General features: G+C 38.9%; 1 protein-coding gene across 2 annotated transcripts in view; it reads right to left on the reverse strand.

The window, feature by feature from the left end:
- Nucleotides 1-19,578, reverse strand: part of ANAPC4 (anaphase promoting complex subunit 4) — a 59,646-nt gene extending 40,068 nt beyond the window's left edge. For both annotated transcript variants that reach the window (XM_070506113.1, XM_014855892.3), the window contains exons 1-17: nt 18,472-19,578; nt 18,243-18,381; nt 15,287-15,392; nt 13,429-13,561; nt 11,804-11,878; nt 11,632-11,658; nt 11,498-11,542; nt 10,782-10,866; nt 10,014-10,118; nt 8,611-8,694; nt 7,419-7,505; nt 6,943-7,007; nt 6,165-6,207; nt 5,974-6,050; nt 4,383-4,483; nt 4,251-4,302; nt 1,897-1,952 (exon numbers count right to left, since the gene is read on the reverse strand). In XM_070506113.1, the coding sequence (XP_070362214.1) occupies nt 1,897-1,952; nt 4,251-4,302; nt 4,383-4,483; nt 5,974-6,050; nt 6,165-6,207; nt 6,943-7,007; nt 7,419-7,505; nt 8,611-8,694; nt 10,014-10,118; nt 10,782-10,866; nt 11,498-11,542; nt 11,632-11,658; nt 11,804-11,878; nt 13,429-13,561; nt 15,287-15,392; nt 18,243-18,371 (1,270 nt within the window). In that variant the 5' untranslated portion in view covers nt 18,372-18,381; nt 18,472-19,578. The remainder of the gene's footprint in view (nt 1-1,896; nt 1,953-4,250; nt 4,303-4,382; nt 4,484-5,973; nt 6,051-6,164; nt 6,208-6,942; nt 7,008-7,418; nt 7,506-8,610; nt 8,695-10,013; nt 10,119-10,781; nt 10,867-11,497; nt 11,543-11,631; nt 11,659-11,803; nt 11,879-13,428; nt 13,562-15,286; nt 15,393-18,242; nt 18,382-18,471) is intronic.
- Between the last annotated feature and the right edge of the window lie 546 nt (nt 19,579-20,124).

Genomic DNA, 20,124 nt, shown 5'->3' on the forward strand with positions numbered 1-20,124 from the left:
GTTCACACAACAACAAAATCGCCTAATTACGCATTTCTCAGAACGTATCCCCACCGTTAAGCGATGTGTGACTGCATACATTTATAGTTTCTTTATAATCTAATATCTGTGGTTGACTCTTTCTGTCCTTTCATAGGGTTGTCTTCATCAGTACTGTGTTTTTTGTATTATGTCCATCTAAGTCAAGAAGTATGCTGCATGTGCTTTTGCATAGTGTTTGAACATACTTCTTGGTCAGGAAAAAGCATGGTGAATGTGCTTTTGCAAATACAGATGATTTTAGAAATTTTTAATTAATGCAAACTTCTAAATTATCTGAAAAACCAATCATAACCTAGTTCCATCATTCATTCATTTATCCATCAAAAAATTACTTCTTGAGCGCACTACAGGTACTAGGGATACAGCAGGATAAGAGGTCCCTGCCTTCCCGGAGATTACATTTTACAAAAGGGCAAACTAAGGTTACTCAGCTAACTAGTGGCAGAGCCAGGACTACATCTAGGGCTCCAGTTCTCCAACGCAGGGTGCTTCCTACAACGTCCTGCTCTGGTGATGAGGACTGAACAGTACTTCATTTTTCTTCTGATCTGGCTTCCTATTACAGTTAGGACATTAAATAAAAATATAAACTGCCTAAACTACTTCAATAACTTATTATAAGTGAGACCAAACTTCTGTAAAAGAAAATTATTTCTAAGGTCTCATTCAGTTCTAATATTATAATTTATTCTAATTAACAACTCTGATATTAAACAGGCTGGCCTAATAAACACTCTGGCTCCCCATTCTGGCTAGTATTGATATGGTTTCAAGAAAAATCTAACAATTTTAAATGTCAACATCTGCAGATCAGATTCACTTTTTCAATCAAAAGCAATTACATTAGATCGACAAATACGAAGTCTGTTTTTAAGAAATCAAGTTAGGATTTGGGCATTTGTTTAACGGATGTTAGCACATTACAGGCAATTTACCTTCTATTTTACTGTTTAGAATTTCAATATAGGATAAATTCCATTTACAACTAAATTTTGCATACGTTGGAGAGAAATGTACACTGTATTATTTCAAAGATATTAAGAGAGATGACAAAAATAGCAGTATAAACGGACCTAAACAAAATATGCATACACTGAAGAGTGAGCATTAAAACATTTAATATCAAGTTAATAAATATTGGTTAATTAATTACCTAAAATGCAAAGATACTGTGGAGATACAAAGGAAGGCCACAAGTGGTCTAAATTCTGTTTAGCTAGGGCATCACTGTCCAATAGAAATGATAATGGAGATTTTCTACTTCTCTGCTGTCCCACATGGTAGCCACTATCTACGTATGGCTATGGAGCATTTCAACTGTGGCTAACATGACTAAGGAACTAAATATATAACTTCAACTGCTTTAAACTGCCACATGTGGCTAGTGTCTACCATAATGGACAGCAGAGATGCAGACACAGAAGACCAAAGTATAAAATAGGAGATATGCTACTCAAGGACAGAGGCTGTGTCTTATTTTTCTCTTTATTTTTTTTAATCTCACATCTAACAGTGCCTAACACACAGCAGGGATTTAAAAATGTTATTGCAATCTAAAGAGACAAGGTAAGAAAGGGTTAATTACCAGTGAGTGATAGAGACAACCCATGCTGCAAATTACATCTGTGGGCAGGTGGGGATGGGTGGGTATTAGAAGAAATAAGATTGGCCACGTGTTGAAAACTGCTGAAACCGGGTGAAAGGTAGAAGGGGGTTCATCATTTACACTATTCTCTCTACTCTTACAGGTATTTGAAATTTTACTAGAGTAAGTGAAATATTCTAAATTGATACTCCCACAATTTTTTAAAAAGTGTTAAAAATAACAAGAATGCTTCATTCAATTTAACTTACCCACATAGAGCCACCGAAAAAATGCTTTGAAATTTTTCATACTACTATCTATAACTCTAAAAAGATAAAAATAAAAGAAATCACAAATGAAATTATTACACGGGGTTCATATATCATTGTTCAATTGTCATGGCATATAATAATACTTATTGTTCTATTTTACCCTTTTCTGGAAGACATTTAAACCTTTAAAACAGCAGATTTTACAAATCAAACACATACCTAAAAATAAAATTTCAGAAGAGCAAATCCTGATTCTTTTCAAAAATAAAGCAAATAACTCAGATTCTAACCGGTTCCAATAGCCTTGCCACAAACTGTGTAACGGTCTTTCCTAGCATTCAGTAAAGTATGAAATCTTTCTCCAACTTTGCAAAGAAATCAGAAAAATACAGTTTTCAGCATTATTCTCAGTTTTTTTTTTGTTTTGTTTTTGTTTTTAAGATTTTTATTTTTTTCCTTTTTTCTCCCCAAAGCCCCCCGGTACATAGTTGTGCATTCTTCGTTGTGGGTTCTTCTAGTTGTGGCATGTGGGACGCTGCCTCAGCGTGGTCTGATGAGCAGTGCCATGTCCGCGCCCAGGATTCGAACCAACGAAACACTGGGCCGCCTGCAGCGGAGCACGCGAACTTAACCACTCGGCCACGGAGCCAGCCCCCATTATTCTCAGTTTTTAAAAAAAATACTGGTTAGGGGCCGGCCCCGTGTTTAACTCCGCTGCGGCGGCCCGGGGTTTCCCTGGTTCGGATGCTGGGCAAGGACACGGCACCACTTGTTAAGCCATGTTGAGGAGGCATCCCACATAGCACAACCAGAGGCACTCACAACTACGACATACAACTATGTACTGGGGGCTTTGGGGAGAAGGAAAAAAAACAAATGATTGGCAACAGTTGTTAGCTCAGGTGCCAATCTTTAAAAAAAAAGAATACTGGTCAGTAAGAAGGAAAAAAATCAACCCTAACAGAAAATCAATAATATAAATTTGTACTATGTCACTACCGCTGATCTCAATGGACATTATCTTTGGTAATCGATTTTTTTTTCAGGAAGATTGTCCCTGAGCTAATATCTGTGCCCATCTTCCTCTAATTTATGCAGGATGCCACCACAGGGTAGCTTGATGAGCAATGCCAGGTCGGTGCCCGGTACCCAAACCTACAAACCCAGGGCCGCTGAAGTGGAGCGTGCAAACGTAACCACTACACCACCACACCACCAGGCCGGCCCCAGTAGTTGACTTTTGATCCTTACAATAACTGAGATCTCAAAAATTGAACTTCCTTGAGCTTTACACAAATGTATAAGTGGAAGTCATCTTCATTTTGATGAAACTGTTTCTGAATACAGAAATGGGTATCATTCTTAAAAAAGTCTCTTTAAGCTCACATCTATAAGATAATTACTCTAAGCAAATAATACCTGCACTTCTCATTCCTAAATCTCAAAGGCCAGAATACAATGGAGTGATCCTTTCAAAGCTCTATGAGAAAACGATTTCCTTTTCAGAATCCTATACTCCCTCAAAACCATCAATTAAAAGTGAAGGTTGGAGAAAAGATACAAAAGGATGCAGAAAGTTTATCTTTACATATCTGCTTTCTCAGGAAGTTACCGGAGGGTATTTTCCATCAGAAAGAGTAAATGAACCAAAAACAGAGGAGACGCTGGAAGTCTGAATCTAATTCATGAAAGCTATGAAGAAAATGCCTGTGTGGCAGCTGGCGGGAGAGCTGAAACCCAACATCCAGACTGAGGCAGAGGGATGGAAGACTAACGAAGCAGGCATCAGGAACAGAGGGAACCCAAGGATATGCTACTACCCTCAAGACAGGGAAAGAACCTAAGGATGTGCTAAAAACGACAGACAATGCAAGAAAAAAGAAAGCAGATAAAGTCTAGGAAACCAAAACAAACTCAAACAAAGAATAATTTCTAAAACTTGGTAAATGAAAGAAATGCAGTATAATCATACAATTTAGAAAATATGCAGGTGATTTATAGAAGAACTGAAAACAGAAACAGTTACAAGAGTTAAAAGGATTCCCTCTGGAGAGAGGACTTAAGAGTGAGGATAGATGGGACAGGAAAATATGCTTTATCAAATTGCTCTGCTACCGGCTTGTTTTAATCAAGTAAAGGTATAATTTTCATAAAAACAAAAACTCATTTTAAGAAAATCATGACAATTTGCTAGGTTCTTATTTATAAGTAAAAGCCACATAAAATGGAGGAAGATTGGCACAGATGTTAGTTCAGCAACAATCGTCCTCACTAAATAAATAAATACATGAATAAAGTTTAAAAAGTAAAATAATCTCAGGTTAATGATTCCAGGCATCCCCAGTACTTACTGAAGAAGTTCATTTGCCTTGAGTATGAAAGAACCCACAGCCGTAATGGCATCTAAAGGGAAATAATTAAATATCATTTGTTAAATAAGTAAAGTGTGTTTAAGGTATTCTATTAAGAAATTAAATTACTACCTTCAATTCCTGCAGCATCTAGTCCAAGAGGTTCATATTTTTGCTTCCATGAAGCCATTCCTTTCAGTTCACTCAAATGGTATAATAAAGACTCTGAGCCACTAGCAAAACCGAGCAGAAATAAATTAGTATGGCGGCCATCATCAAGGTGGCAGGCAGCTACTACTCTGCCTGAACATTTCTAAATTTTCAGAAATAAAAACTGAAAGTAATTTTTTCTTTGTATGACAAATAATTACTTCTCAAAATTATCTCTAAAAACTGTAGATCATTTGGTTGTCACAACTACTGAGATGAGTACATGACCACAAGATTAAATTCTGTAAGATCAAATTACGTTCCACAGTTAGTCTTGGCCCTTTTAAGACAGTCATATGATCATCCTGTTCACCCAACAGCTATATATTCAATATTCAACATTCAAGAAATATTTATTAAGCTCCAACTTTAGGTCAGGCCCTGTGCTAGATACTGGGCACACATGGTGAACTAAACGCAAGGGTCCTCGTGGCACCGAAGCTAATGCGGGGATAGTCATAACCACACAATGAGACAGCGTATCATTTCAACCATCACAAATGCCTTGAAGGAAATGCAGAGTGCAGCTATAACAGAAGAATCTCATCTAATCTAATGGGGATTAGGGAAGGCGTCTCTGAACAAGTGATATCTGAGCTGAGAGCTGAAGAGTCTAAGTGAAGAGCAGGGTGGGAGTGTTCCAGAAGGCAAAAGGGATGTACAAACGCCCTGGGTAGGAGAAAAACTGTCACATTTGGGAAGGCCACCAGGGTGGGTGAAGCAGAAAGGCAGGTGTGCTAAAGGCTATGCAAAGGTCTTGGTGCTAAGAGCAATGGGAAGGCACTGCAAGTTCTCAAGCAAGAGCAACATGATCAGATGGCCTGTGGAGAAGACATCCGGGGGGCACAGTGCGGACTGGAGGAGACCAGGCCAGAGGGTATGGCAGCAATCCGAGGGAGCGGTGATGCAGCTTGCTTCAGGGACTCAGCATACAGGGACTTATCAAAATTTAAGTCACACACTGAGCATCCACCTGCAAACTGCTTCACCGAGGCAGCTGTGGCTAGAAACAGCATGAGATGAAGATTGGGACAAAGTCTTGGTTCTGACACTTAGTAACTCTGGGCCAGCCACATGACCATTCTGAACTTCAGTTTCTTCTTGTGTAAAATGAGGATAATCATAACCAACATCTTGCTGAGGTGGTAAATGCAAAAATACATAATGTGCTTTGTAAACGATAGAATATAAAAATATACTTAATTTCACTGCTCAAAAAAGGGTATATGCCCTATTTAAAATATACCTCATGGTTTTCTGGTTGAGAAAAAAGCCCAGACAGGGCCTAGCCTGGAGAAAAGATGTTGGGAAATTTGTTCAGAAGGCAGAATTATATCATTACTGACTCTAAACCATGGGCACTCCAAGATTTCCCTCAGATGCCAAAGCAACAATTTCAGCTAGAAAAGGCTCAAAAAGAGAATGCCAGATGATGAAGAGAAGGTTGCAGAAAACAGACCGATGCCAAGTACGTGTAGATGCAATACCAAAAAATTCTGCATCACCTTCTTACCTCTGTAAGTGACTTATAACCAGTTTTTGTATACTGGAATACGATGACTCTATAGACTGGCCAAGTTTTTTTAAGCCCTAAATAAGAGAAGACAATACATTTAGCATACAAATAAGATACTATACACAATTCTAAAAAAAAATTAAGAATGTGTTCACAGCCATTTAAATACAAAGATACTTTAACTGCACCTTCACTGTTAACTGGTTCATTAAGAGGGTCTGAAGCTCAGCACTACAATGAAAAAGAAGTATTTTTAGTCTTTTGTATTCAAATCTGAATGCATCACTTAAAACTTTTAAATGTCAAAGTATAAACAAGATTTTTAAAGAAAAATAAACAAAAAGAAATAGCCCAACAAAAATTAAGACTTTGTTGTACTCACAAAGGAACAGACAGAAAAGGAAACAAAGTCCAGAAACAGACTGAAGTATAGATCAGAATGTACTATATGCTAAAATGGCATTTCCTATCAGTAAGGAGAAAGTGTAATACTCGATAAGTTACACTCAATTATCTAAACATTTAGGAAAAAAGAAGTTAGTTTTCCACAGCATATAATCAAATAAAGCACATCTGGAACATGTAAATAGAATAAAACAAACCATAAAAAAAACTCTAGAAGAAAATACAGATCAATCTTTAAATACTCTTAAGATGGGAAAGGTCATTTTAAGAGTAATGCTAAGGAAAATACTATAAAAAAGACTGATTTGGCTATGTACAATTTTTAAAATTTTTATACATTTAAAAAATACATACACTATATATACTATACTCACACAAAATAATCACATTTACATAAAAAAGTACGTGCAAAGAAAAGCCTGGAAAGATATATACTATTTTTTTTTGTTCTTGTGCACCAGAATTTTCCTTTTTTTTTTTACAATAGGAATTACTTCTGAAATAAAAAAACTACTTTAAAAAAATAATGAAAAGCAAGAGTACTTAAGAGGAGTTTACCACCTTGCTTTGCCCCACAACAGCAAGTGCATGAACTCATCTTGCACTGATGTAGTTGTGTTCTTTTCCTAGACAAAATGATAAAATCATGATACGTATTTTTTAAATCACAAGCATATTTATTCAAAATTACAGGAGCACAACTCCTTTTCTTTTCCTTACCCTTCCTTCACATCCATATGTAAACTGATTATCTGAATATCAGTTACTGGAAAACAGCCAGTCAGCTCTTCTAACACCTGCCCGTACTCCCCAAGCCCCACCTGTTCCACTTCACAGCCCTGTCTCCACCTAAGCTGCACCAGTGGGAAGAGACTCCTTTCCCTCTGAGCAAGCGGTTTGAGGTTAGACCAACACATTTGAAAGAAATCATGATCTTAGCCTTTTATGAATCAGATCGATTGTTCTCAAATACCTCATAATATAAATAAGGATATGCCTTCTTTAACTCCTTCCATGGGAAACGCCAGTTACATTACCTGCACAAACTTGGTGAGACGAGAATCCATCTGCATTAGTATTTCTTCCCATGCTTCACACATACATGTCAGTGATAAATTTATATACTATTAACAAGAAGAAAATATTAAAATAGTAAAAAAGATTTAAATCAATATGCTAACTAAATAATATGTACTTCTTACTGTCAATTGTCTCAAAAGAAATCCAGAATTCACTTTTAACTCAGTTAAGCCTAAGAGAGAGAAGACCATAGCTAACACCTGATAATCCCTTAACTATCAAACATTCTTAAGTTTTTATCTGGCAAAACAGATATCCTCTAGCTTTTTACTTGTAAGATATGTTTTATGTATACTAAGTGTTAAAATGCTGGTTTGGTCAGCTATTTGATTTTCAAACAGGATCCTTAAATAAGACACTGATTTCCAGAAATCTTTGACATCAAATAAATCAGTGACTGAAAATAAAGGCCATGATTCTTTGCAGCTCCTCTATCCAGACAGAGAGTTGATTTCTCCAGTCCTTGAATCTGGGCAGGCCTCATGTCTTGCTATGACCAACACAACGCAGCAGAAGTGACACTGTCAGTCCAAGGCCTCAAAAGGCTTTTTTGCACACTTCCACTCAACACCCCTGCCGCTGCCACCACTTCCTGAACAAGCCTGGGCTAGCCTGCTGGGAGATGAGGAACGTAAAGCCTAGAGAAAGCCATGAGAGCTAAGGGACATTTAGATCAGCTGCTGACCACCAACGTACGGCCAAGCCCAGCCAATATTAGCTGAACCTGGCCCAGATCAACAGAACCTTACAGCTGAACCCAGCCTGAAGTGTAGACTAAAACACAGCCCCTACTGAATCATGAGCTAATTTGGGGCGAGTTTATTATGCACAAAAGCTAACTGATACGATGACTGTTTTCCATAATACTTTACTTGCAATAAAACTTTTAAAATTCCAAAATGTTATCTTGTTTGTGGGAATATTTTTAAAAATTTAAACCACTTTTTTCTTTCAAAGAAATAGAGATGGGTGGGAGTAGATTTTCAATTAAATTTCTTTTTCTTGCTTTAATGGATACATAAGATTATCAGACTAGACACCTCTACCACAGATAGATAGTTTTATAAAATAAAATTTTCATTTTTTTTATTTACAGAGCATTAGAAATCTATAGTAAATATTCACATTAAACAAGCTACAAATAAATACCTGTAAAAGAGCCGAAATGTGAGTAAACTTTCTGGCCATTCGAGTTACTTCAGGTAGGAAAGAGTACAATAGATTGGTTTCAAGCTGTAAAAACAAAATAATAAAGTTAGTCATAATCAGATGCACTTACTTCTTTTAAAGATAAATCAGTCCCTCCCACTCAAAAAAAAACCCTGTAATCGAGAAGAGTCAAGCTCTAGCTACATATCAGCAAGACTATCAGAGTTCCGCTCCCTTTGAGTGTTAACAGCCTGGAGATGAACAGAACATAACCTCAGCATTTTCTAATCTGCTGTGTTTAACTGCTCACAGATCACTCTCTCTAGGTTGGCAAATCCCCTCTACATAGCTGGAATAAACATAAGAATCTATTTCCTAACACTATTATGAGGAATTTAAAAAATGATCACAAACATGTAAAAATTTTTAAAGGAATTACAGGCTATTGATAAATACAAATTAAATATCTATTACAATCGTATGTGAATTACATCTCAACAAAGCTGCTGTTAAAAAATACCTATTATACACTTCAAAGAAATAATGAGTCATTTTATTACAGCACCAAATGCAATCCTGGAAATCACATTTTCACAGAACCTTAAGATGAAAAGCAAAGATGAACAAGCGTTCCAGAGAATCAGGAAGTCAAGAGTTCTCTGATGCTCTGAATGCAACAATGAACACTGGAAAGCACTATACACATTGCATCTTGCATCTTTTTTGTTCTACTTTTGTTTGAGAGTTCACGCATACTTAGGCTAAGTGGCTGGGTTATTTGAGATGAAAATTTGGGGAAGATTTTCTTGAAGGCAAGGCTACAATCTAAATATAGGAGGCCAAAGAGTTTCCACAATCTACTATACAAACAACACAATAAAAAAGGTTTTTCCCAACATTAAGTGACCATCTTACACAAGAAGCAATGCACTGGTTAAGAGAACCGACTCTGGAGCCAGACTGCCCAGCATCACTTTCCAATTCTGTGACACTGAGCAAGTTCCACAGTTTCTCTGTGTGCCCATTTACTGATCTATAAAATGGGGATGATAACTGTACTGACCTATTAGGTTGCTGTGAGGATTCAAATGAATTAATTACATGGAATCGCTCAGTATTTGGCACATATTAAAGGAGTAATAAATATTAGCTTTTATTCTCAATTAATGTGGTCATTAATAGACTATCTACTGTTTTTATGAAAAACTATACTGGGCCATGGGAACAATAACAAGGTATTGACTACACTAAGATTCTGTATATAAGAATTAAAAGCTCCAAGTCAATTTTTTGGCTTTGTTTTGTTTCCAGGACCACTAGAATCCAGTGATATATATAATAAAAAGCTATAAAACCTTTAAAAAATATATTTACTCTCTACTGCTATAGGCTTCAGTACTCACCTGAAAGTATGAAACTTCTGAAGCACCAGTGGCAGAAACCTCTGTGACCACTGATAATGATTTCAAATCACTTGATAAACACAATGCAAGACAAGTACCAACAATCTGTAAAACAGGCAAATCCCCCCAGTCTGTTTAGTATTATTGCTAGGTGGCATATGCCTAGGATAATACACGAAGCAGAAATCAGAGCTCTGAGAAGTAGAAACACACACACCTAGCTACATACACCACGTAGCAGATGAAGGTAGGCATCCACCTCGTCACAAGGACAGAAAAACACACACACACACACCCCTCACCCCCATCATGGGTCCCAAACCAAGCACTGGAGAACCAACATATTCCACACAGTCTACGGTATTTTTTACCCGTTTAGGGAATGGTAAGAAGAAGATGAAAAAGCTATGAAGAAGACTGACTGAACAAGCACCGTAGACTCAGTACTGAGCATAAGACTGCGTCTGATAACTTTAATCACATTTCACTGACAAACCAGAGCTCCCATCTACCACAGGCTAGACAAACATTAAATCATAATCAAGTGTATCATCGCAATCTTTTGGTGAAGGAGAAAAAAACTTTAATTCCACTAATCTTCATGGATTATTTTATCTTACTAACAAAATTATCCTCAACACTTAAGAACAAATAATTCCAATAACTGAACCTGAGGAAAAAAACCAGTGTTTTATTCTTTTTCCATAAATCAGTTAGCTGCTATATTCTAAGGGAAATGATACAAAAAATTTTCAAGAAAAGACTTACCCCTGTGACTCGAGCAATTTTGAACATTCCATAAGCATAAAGCTCAATAAATCCAGAGCCTCCTCCAAGGACGAGAATATTAAGCCTAATTAAAAGTAATTCAACAACTTGAGGACAACAGAGAAGAGGAGTTCTCAAACCAAGAGAGAAGCTGCTCTGCTCTCACATCATCTGCGTGCTACGGCTTCCCCGTGAGGAGCTGAAACACCAAACAAACTCCCCAAAGCGCAACAGCCAATCACATTGGGCTTACTTTTTTTTTCCCCAAAGGAACAACATAAATTTTCTCTAGCCTAAAATAAAAGCAGTTCACAGTAAAATAAAACTATACTATTTTAACAATGACTGTATTTATATACTCTCAATAACAAAACAATTCTTTTCACAGCTAATACCAAGCGCCATCAGTTTTATCATGGCTCAGATACTAAATGTATTAAACGGGTTTAAAGAACTTGAATACTTAAATTTAAATTTCTGAAATTAGTACTTCTATCCTCCTTTACTTATTAAAGTAAACAAAGGTACATTATAATATTATTAAAACTTGACAAAATCAAAGACCACAAAATAAAAACATGTTAATACCAGATATTAATTTGTCAGCAAGGAAATAATATGACAAATAAAGGAACTGACCTTAAAACTCTGCAAATTGCCTCAAATATTAATTTTAAGAAATTAGACTTGTTATTTAAGATATCTGCAAGATTTACCTGACGTCTCCCAAAAGCTTAATAATTTCATCAGAATTTTCTTCACTGAAATGTAAAAATAAATCGAGTTATCTTTCAACTCTTTTAAATAACAAAAGATTGTCTTACTTGAAAACAAAAAAAGCATAACTTACCTAAATATTTTTGAGGTGTTGCTATAACTAGAAAAACGGAGATTAGGGTAAAAAAATACTCTTAATAGAAACACATTTTTTAAAATGCACAAGAAAATTGTCACAGTGTTAAAAATAAAGGAAAGAGAAATCCACAAGATAAATCCCAGTGAAATTAAATTCTGGTACTTACTTTTTTGGCAATGTAGGTAATTTAGGTAAGAGAAGATTTGATTCATCCTCGGCATTATAAAAGGATGTTAGAACACTAAAAAGAAAAAAAACAAGCATTATAAAAACACCAACTTTACTTCTCTTTCCAGTAAAAAAAAATGCTAATTTTTTCTGCCGAGTTTTATATATTATGCATTACCAAGTAAACAAATGCCACACATATTTTACCAGTGTAAAACAGTCACTGTAACAATCACAAATGAGAAACAGAAAAGTAGTAAATTCTTCCTTTATAAAGGGCTTTATTTCTGCAAAAAAATCAGCCTACCCACTTTACTTTTAGAGGAACAAATATTAAGAAATAATTTCCTCAGCATATGAATTATTTAGATACTGAGAATTTATGATTTCTTAACTCTCATCTAAAAACCAACACTAAACATATGAGTATCAAGAGTACTTGTAAAGAACACTGCAATTATTATATCATTTAATTATGGGTTCTATGACTTACACACATATGGAGATTTGACAACCCGGCAAGTATACAAGACTACATCATGCGTGTCGAAAAAGTCTTATTTATCCCTTTTTCTTTCTTAATTCTACCTCCAAATAAGGTTGGAAATAAATGAATGAGCAAGTGAAAAGGTAGTGACTCAACAAGCATTTTTTCCCACTTTAACACATAGCAGCTGTCCTGAGAGACTCTGGAATCTCCACCTAACGTGTCTAAACTCTCAGGAGAAAGAGTGTCAGGAATACACTTAGCAGGTAACTGGACTGGCACGGAAATCACACGGTACACTCTGCTTGCCGACCTATAAATTCACGTGATTGTCTGCAATCTGTGATTACTCCATGAAGGGTTAATCACTGTTTAGTCTACAGTGAATTCCAAACCCCAGGCTAAATCCTTGCTATCCAGTTCTTTCCAGGCCCCCCTACGGAAAGCTGTCAAATAATATTCAGCATTTACAAACTCATTTGCTATTAACTTAAAATTTCATTAGAAAGAAAAAGCTAATGGCGAGAAAATTATCACATTTCCTCAAAAAAGAAACAATTTTTTTTTCAGTATTAGCTAAACCCATGGATCCCTTAGGCCATCTTTACTACAAACCTGGTCTATTACTTGACTATGTAGACAAAGGTAAAATTATTTTCATGTAACAAGAAACCCACTGAGACCGTGGACACAGAAAGAATCCGGTCAGCATCAAAACAGAATACTCAATTTAGCATTTTTCATCCTCTAAGAATACTTACTAAGACACAAAAAAACAAAGCTCCAGATGAAATATATAGCAAAAAGGAAAACAGAACTTCAATTTCCTAATCAGTAATTTTAATTAATTATTTGAAAGTATAAGTCATTAACATAAACTACTAAAAGTAACTAAAGAGAAAAGAAAAATCTTTGCCATTCAGGCATTATTATTTCAATAAGAAAACACATTTTTTCAGAGCGAAAAAAAACTATAACAAAGCATTAAAAAATTTCACCTTGATAAACTTAAAACAAAAAGGTAAATGCAATGCTCACATACTCAACATTCAGATACTCCTAAGTTTCCATTATGAAAAATGATAATTTCACGAACGTCCCATTGTGACTACAGGAGTTCTTCTTTATTACTCTACCTGCTTTCCACAGTCACTTCCATCCAATGCATACAAGAAACTGGAGCCTCCACAGAAAAGGAGTGCAAGCTTTCAGGTTTTTCCACATCACACAAAACAATTTTTTTGGTATCAGCAAGAGCAAAGGCCAAAACTAAAAGAAGGTAAGAAGAAATAATCAGAATAAATTAGAGAAACATCTGAAAGGAGTAAATGGGTATTTCACGCCTTGCTCAGTTTTTTTATTTTAAATACACTGAAATCATAGGAACTATTTGAACTAAAAATCCTTCAAGTAATGTTTTAAAAACTAAAAAGATTCCTTGCACATAGTTACGCTATCATCTACACTTATTTTGAAGCGCTCAGACTCTCACAAGTGACCTACTCTCTCGTGTACAGTACTTAACACCCTACATTTCACAGCCTCTAGACTGGAACCCCACTGCCAAGCAGAAAACAGAACAGGTCTCAACAGACAGACATCAATATCGTATCACCAAGAGATACTGGTCCCGTAAACATGCCTAAAAGGTAAGAAGTGATTCCATCTGCCTTGTTCTGGAAAGGTTTTTTTCCCCCTTGTTTGTTTCCAACCCTTAGTGAGAAACAAGGCCATCAAACACTGATGAATCGTCTTCTTTGACTGTGGCTGAATTATCGCGTACCGTTTCTCTACATAAGTTATTAACATCTCCTAACATATCAAATTTAAGAATTTCTAAATAGAGGTCTCTGAGTTTCACTGTACACCAAGACATGCAACTTTGCTAGCTGTGAGGCAGCCCTGGCCCCCTCCTCTCCACAACAACTTAAAGCAATCTGGAAATAATTACCTAATGAAACCTTATTTTACTGTCCAAAAACAGGAGACGTATTTTTTAATGATAAAAGTATCATCTACTTAAATACATTTTAACACACACTGACTTTCCTGACTTCTTTGTGACATCCTGCTGTTTGGGGATGAATAGTTCAAGATCTCAAAATGTTTACTTACAAAAGTCCTCTAATTTTACACATACTCTTGTCAAAAAATAAAAGATAAAACAGGAGCAGAACAAAATGAGTACAGACAGGAATAGCTATCTGTAAGTGATAAACTTTCAGGGCATTTTTACATACTTAGTCATATTTATCTAGGAAAAAATTAAGCAATGAGGAGTACAAACCATTTTACAAAAACAATTCCGCTTTTTTTCTTAAAACACCAATGATACAGATGAACTTGAAGCTGTACGATTTACAGTATTTTAATGTACTGACCATATGTGTACAACAGCTCAAATAACAACTGTCATCGTAAACAACACATGGAAGAGGAGAGTTCAGACACCAGACCCCTAACAAGTTACAAGGTAACAAGCTACAACATAAAGGGCACCAGCAGGAGAAAGATCATAAAGAAATGGAAGGAACAGGGCCAGAGCTGACAGTCCTTCCGGTGAGGCAAACATACATGCAAAGAGAATATTTATGAACTACACATTTAATGCTAAATTACATTTTCGTGAGAAAAAGGCCATGACGGCATTGAACTGACTGGGGAGTGGCAGGTGAAGCCTGGGACTAATGGTGCAGGACAAGACAGCTGAAAGAACAAAACCAAAGTATTTTGCATTTCCCTTAGATTTCATTTTAGAGTTGTCTTTGCCAAGAAGTCAGATTTCATTTTAGAGATATCTATACCTAGAAACAAGATGCTAGAATTAATATGAGTTCTACGAAAACACTTCAAAGCATTCTAAAAAGCAAAGCTCCCCAAACTGGTACTTAGAATTCCAGTATATAACAGGAGTAATAAATTCTGGAAATAAGCTTTCCTTACAGAATATTTTTGTGAAAAACAAAACAGTATTTTTTATAATACTATCATTACGTTTGCCATCTGGTCTCCAAGCCAGACACGTCACTTCCTTTCCTGTATTTTCATTCGGTGGAAAACTCCAAACTCGATGAAAACTTGCAAGTCGATGAAGTAAAACCTAAGACAAAACAGATATAATGGCAGAAAATAAAAATCCATTCCCGAAAATAAAATAAACCTGTATCTCCACTACAGATTTTTAAACTATCATCTCTTGAGTATAATACTTAGCTATCAGAAGAAATTAGAAGAATTCATTCTGTGTCTGCATGAACTTAAGATATTTTCAAAGAAATGGTGAAACAAGAAGGTCTAATTTAACCCTGTACCCTACACATTTTCCTATCTTTTATGTCAACAGGAAACTTACCTATTGAGAAGTCTGTCCAAGAAGATGACAAAAAGAAAGAACACAGCACTAGAAAGGTAGCTGTAATATAGTCAAATAACACTAAACTTGGAATCAGACAACTTGGCATCTAGCTTCAGCTGTGTCACTTACTGGCCGTGGATCTTGGACAAGTCACTTAGCTGATCTAAATCCCCATTTCTACACAGGTAAATTCCCACCTTGCAAAGTTAAGATGAAGCCCTTTGTCCTTCAAAACTAAGACTGCTCCTACTCCGTCCTCTATTATCACCACTGAAAATAAGGGAGAAAAGGACTCAAAATTGCACGTGCTCCTGAAGATCCCGCCACACCCTAGTTCCCCACACTCACAGCTTTACCACCACTCTCTGCCCGCACAGCGTCCTTCACTCCTGGTTACATCAATCACCATAGGGAAGCCGGGATGCCCAAGGAATCGCTCATCCCTGAGACTCAGTGCTCTTTCCTGAGCCCACCTCTGCCACTCCTTACGCCTGAAGCCCTTCCTCTGTGCTCCAGAATTCAGTCAGGTATCGTCAGGATCCCCTACACCTTCATTCTCTTCTCTGAACTGTGCTTCTCACCAAGGACACTGCTTCCCTGCGGCAGTCTCAGGCGGTGGCTGTTGTGCAGCCCACATCCCCTGTACTAGCGCTGGGCTGAGATGAAGTAGGTTTCCTCCTCGATGCTCCATGCCATTGCTGGATGATTTTTCTTCTCTAAAATCCTCTAAATTTGAATCACATGCAACCAGACCATACCACCCACTATTCCTTCTAACTGGAGTCATCTACAGACCCCTAGGCCATTCCCCTCATTCCTTGAAGATTTGAACTCCTGGCTCACTCATTGTTTCCCATACTATTCATCATCATTCTTTGTGATTTCAACAACTACAAAATCCTGGCTTTTTAGTTCTAAAATAGCTCTCCTCCAATGATCACATCTTCTACCTGACTTCAGTCACTCCCAGGGTCACGCCCTTGACCTTGCGATTTTCATCAACTACAACGCTACCATAACCCGTTTCAAACCTCCTGCTTTCCATCCACCACCTCGATCTTTCCAGCTCATCCCTACTAATACTCAACTCCAATTCTTCAACCTCACCAAGCCTTACAACCTATTGATTCTACCATCTATTCGTTGTTTTTCACCCCACCCATGCCCTCATTTGCCTCCTTAATAAGGTTAGACTCCAGGGTTCATCATTGCAATAACTCCTGTTCCATATAACTTAACTCTCTTGTATCTCTCTTGCTTTATCATACTTCCAAAACAACCCTGCTTAAACCCAACCATGCCTGCACCCACAGAGCTGAACAGAATAGCAAAGACACATACAGTCACGCTCACTGGTTTCCCTCAAACTACAACACACTAAACTTGGGTGGCTCTTAACACTAACCAGCAATCTTACTAGGTTTCCCCAGTCCACCTGCCTCGTCAGCTTTCTCATACCTCTCCTTTCTCCTCAAACTTCCAATATTTTCTTCTCCATCCTCACTCCTACGTAGTGCTCCTTCTTCACTGAGAAAATGGAACTAACAAGTGCCCACTATCACATCTAACGGATCACAGTGATGCCCCTATTCTCTCCCTTCCCTCCTGTTGCTGTGGCTGTACTATCTGCACCCCTCTCTAGAGCCATGACAGACTCCAAAGCACCCTGGCAGAGGAGGGAGATTAGATGATCTGATGGAGGGCCTGAGAAAGTGGACATCAATAACCTGGGGACGGGGTCATGGCAGGGAACACGGCGATGCAGCTTTGCAAGCGGCTAAGTTTCTCTGGTTGCCCAGTTTTCCTAATCACCTCGTTTCCAAGTTTGGCTGCACCCAACACAAGTCTCACCTGGCCAGTTAACAATCAGGCAACCCACCAAAAGGCCAAAGGAGGAAAGATGCACAGGTGAAGGTTTCCTTACAAAACTGCTGTCAGGAACAAATAACTCTAAGCAGAAAGTTGGGCACAACCGGGTTATACTTGATGAAGTGTGATACAGCCTGAACTAGAAATGCTGACAACACTCATGCACATCCCATCAGCAATTCAGGAAAGCTTCACTCCCTGTTTAATTTAAAGGGATTTTTAATGGGATGTGGCTATCCAACACACAGTATAAAATATGGACAACAGAATAAAGATTCTTAAACATACCCTCTGTGGCAGCTACATGCGTGCACATTTGCAGCTAAAGTTTGACAATAACTCATCTTTCTCCTGCCACTAAACTGTAGGCAAACTTGGGACAGTGTCTGTGGACCTACTACTATGTCTAGCTCATGAGTGACACACCGTGGGCTTTTAAAAAGCCCATTTAACAAATAAGTGACTAAAAAGACTTGGGGATGCAGGATTGTATGATCACGTTAAGCTATGTGAAAACTGTTGTTTTCGCCATACAATAAGGCAAATGGGCATATAAGTTATTTTTCCCGTATGTGGTCCCCTATACTTTCACTTATAGTTTATAGATGGCCTGGAAGGGAGGGGCGGGGTAGACAGCTGGCCCGGCAAGTCCACAGAAGGGGAAACTGAGGCCAGGGCAGTCTGTGACGCGCTGGCTGCCCTCAGGCTCCACGCCGGCTCACTCACCTCGCCCGCAGTGTTGGCCAAGGCAATGAGATCCCTCTTGGGTGACCAGACCAGGAAAATGATCTCCTGCGGCAGCTGCTTCTCTCCCACCACCCGGAAGGACGGGAAACAGGTCGGAAAGCGCAACATGGGGGCGGCCCTGCAACGACACCCCAGTCGGAGGCCGGCAGGGGCCACCGGCCCGCCCTCGCCCCCAGCCCTCTCCGGAGAGCCCCCACGGCAGCGGTACCTGCGGGACGCCCCGCGACAGCCGACGCAGCCAGGGAAGCCTCGCTCCCTCCCTCTGCCGGCCGCGCACCTACGGTCTGCGCAGCCTCACCGCCGCCGCCGCCGCCGCGCGCTCCGGGCACTTCCGGCGCCCGCACTTCCTCGCGAGAGGAAGGAGGCTGCGCGAAGGGGCGCGCGGGCTGGATCTGGATGTGGGGTCTGGGATGCGGAGTCTTGCGGGTTGGACCCGGATGCGGGGGCTGGCACGCGGGCTGGAGGAGGGTGGGCGAGGGCAGGTCCACGTCTCTAAGACCGCTCGCCAGTCTGCAGGAAAGGCGTGTATACAGGTGTGTGTGCGTGCCCACAGTGCTTTTCCGTTTTCCCGGAAATTCTCTGATATGGGTGAATGGACAGTCATAGGTCTAGGGGTGAGGCCTCAGAGACGAAGGGGAGACTGAAAAGAATGCCAACTGGAGGTCCTGATCAGCGGGAGCCCCGTTTGACAGCCTCTAAACCGGTGGTTCTCAGTCCTGGTTGCTCAGTAGAATCACCTGGAGAGAATTGTTTAAACCTCCTGCCTGGACAGCACCCCAGACCAAGTAAAAGAGAATTAATACGGAATGGGACCCAGTATTTATTAAAACTGTAGGGGATTCCAATTTGCAGCCAAGGTGGGAGGGCCCTGCGCTAAAACCTCTGACACAGGCAAATATATCGATTATTTATCCCATTTAAGCCTCACAACTTATTGGTAGTAGTAGCCCCACCATAACAAATGAGGACTGTGGGCTCACCCAACATCTATCCCATACCTCTTTGAGCACCTAGTGTGTGAAAGAATCTGGGACTACACATATGCACGGAGCATGGGTTCTGCCCTAAAAGGCTCACTGGTCAGCCTGGCGGACATGTAAATCAGAACCCGTCTGATGCTTCTTTAAACAGGACACATTTAAATGTGTCAATATGCTCGAAGGTTCCCACAAGTTATGACCTGGGTTAAGAGAATGTGCCAGTATCATCCTGTGATGCTTGAACTTAAAATCTATGGTAGAAAGCCATCTGCCTTACACTTCTACTTGTTCAAAGGCGAAAGAGGCGGCGTGATCTTCCACTTTCAACAGTCCCTATCTTCTTCTGGACTTCTGGACCTTCTACCATCTGGACCTCGCCCCTGGGAAGTAGCTGACAGAGGTAGACTCATTCATCCAGCAACAAATATTCCAGGCACTATTTTGTGCCAGGCACTGTTCTTAACTCTAGACTTTCATGCTTACCCTGCTCTCTCTCAGAGATGGGGTTTTTCCCGTGCCTTTGCTGCAGACAATGTAGCATGTCCTCCAAATTCTTCCGAAGGCAGCATTTCTGAAGTGAGAATGGACTTGCCTTTGTTATTCATGAAATGCATTTTCAGGTGTTTTTGTTCTGGGCTGGCAATAATGGATAATCTGGATGGTGGGAGTCCAACATGTATACACCTAACATTCATCTGGAAATTGAATGCCCATTTTCCTGAAACTTATCCTGAATATGAACCCTCATACAACACATGAAAAGGACTGTTAATAGAGGTATACACACACAGTGCTACAGGACATGCACATTATGAAGCCTTCACAGAAACGTATGAATTTCCCAGAAGGTATTACAGCACAGGAAACAGCATAGGTTCCAG

This window comes from Equus asinus, chromosome 3, assembly GCF_041296235.1.
Source record: "Equus asinus isolate D_3611 breed Donkey chromosome 3, EquAss-T2T_v2, whole genome shotgun sequence".
Lineage (NCBI taxonomy): Eukaryota > Metazoa > Chordata > Mammalia > Perissodactyla > Equidae > Equus > Equus asinus.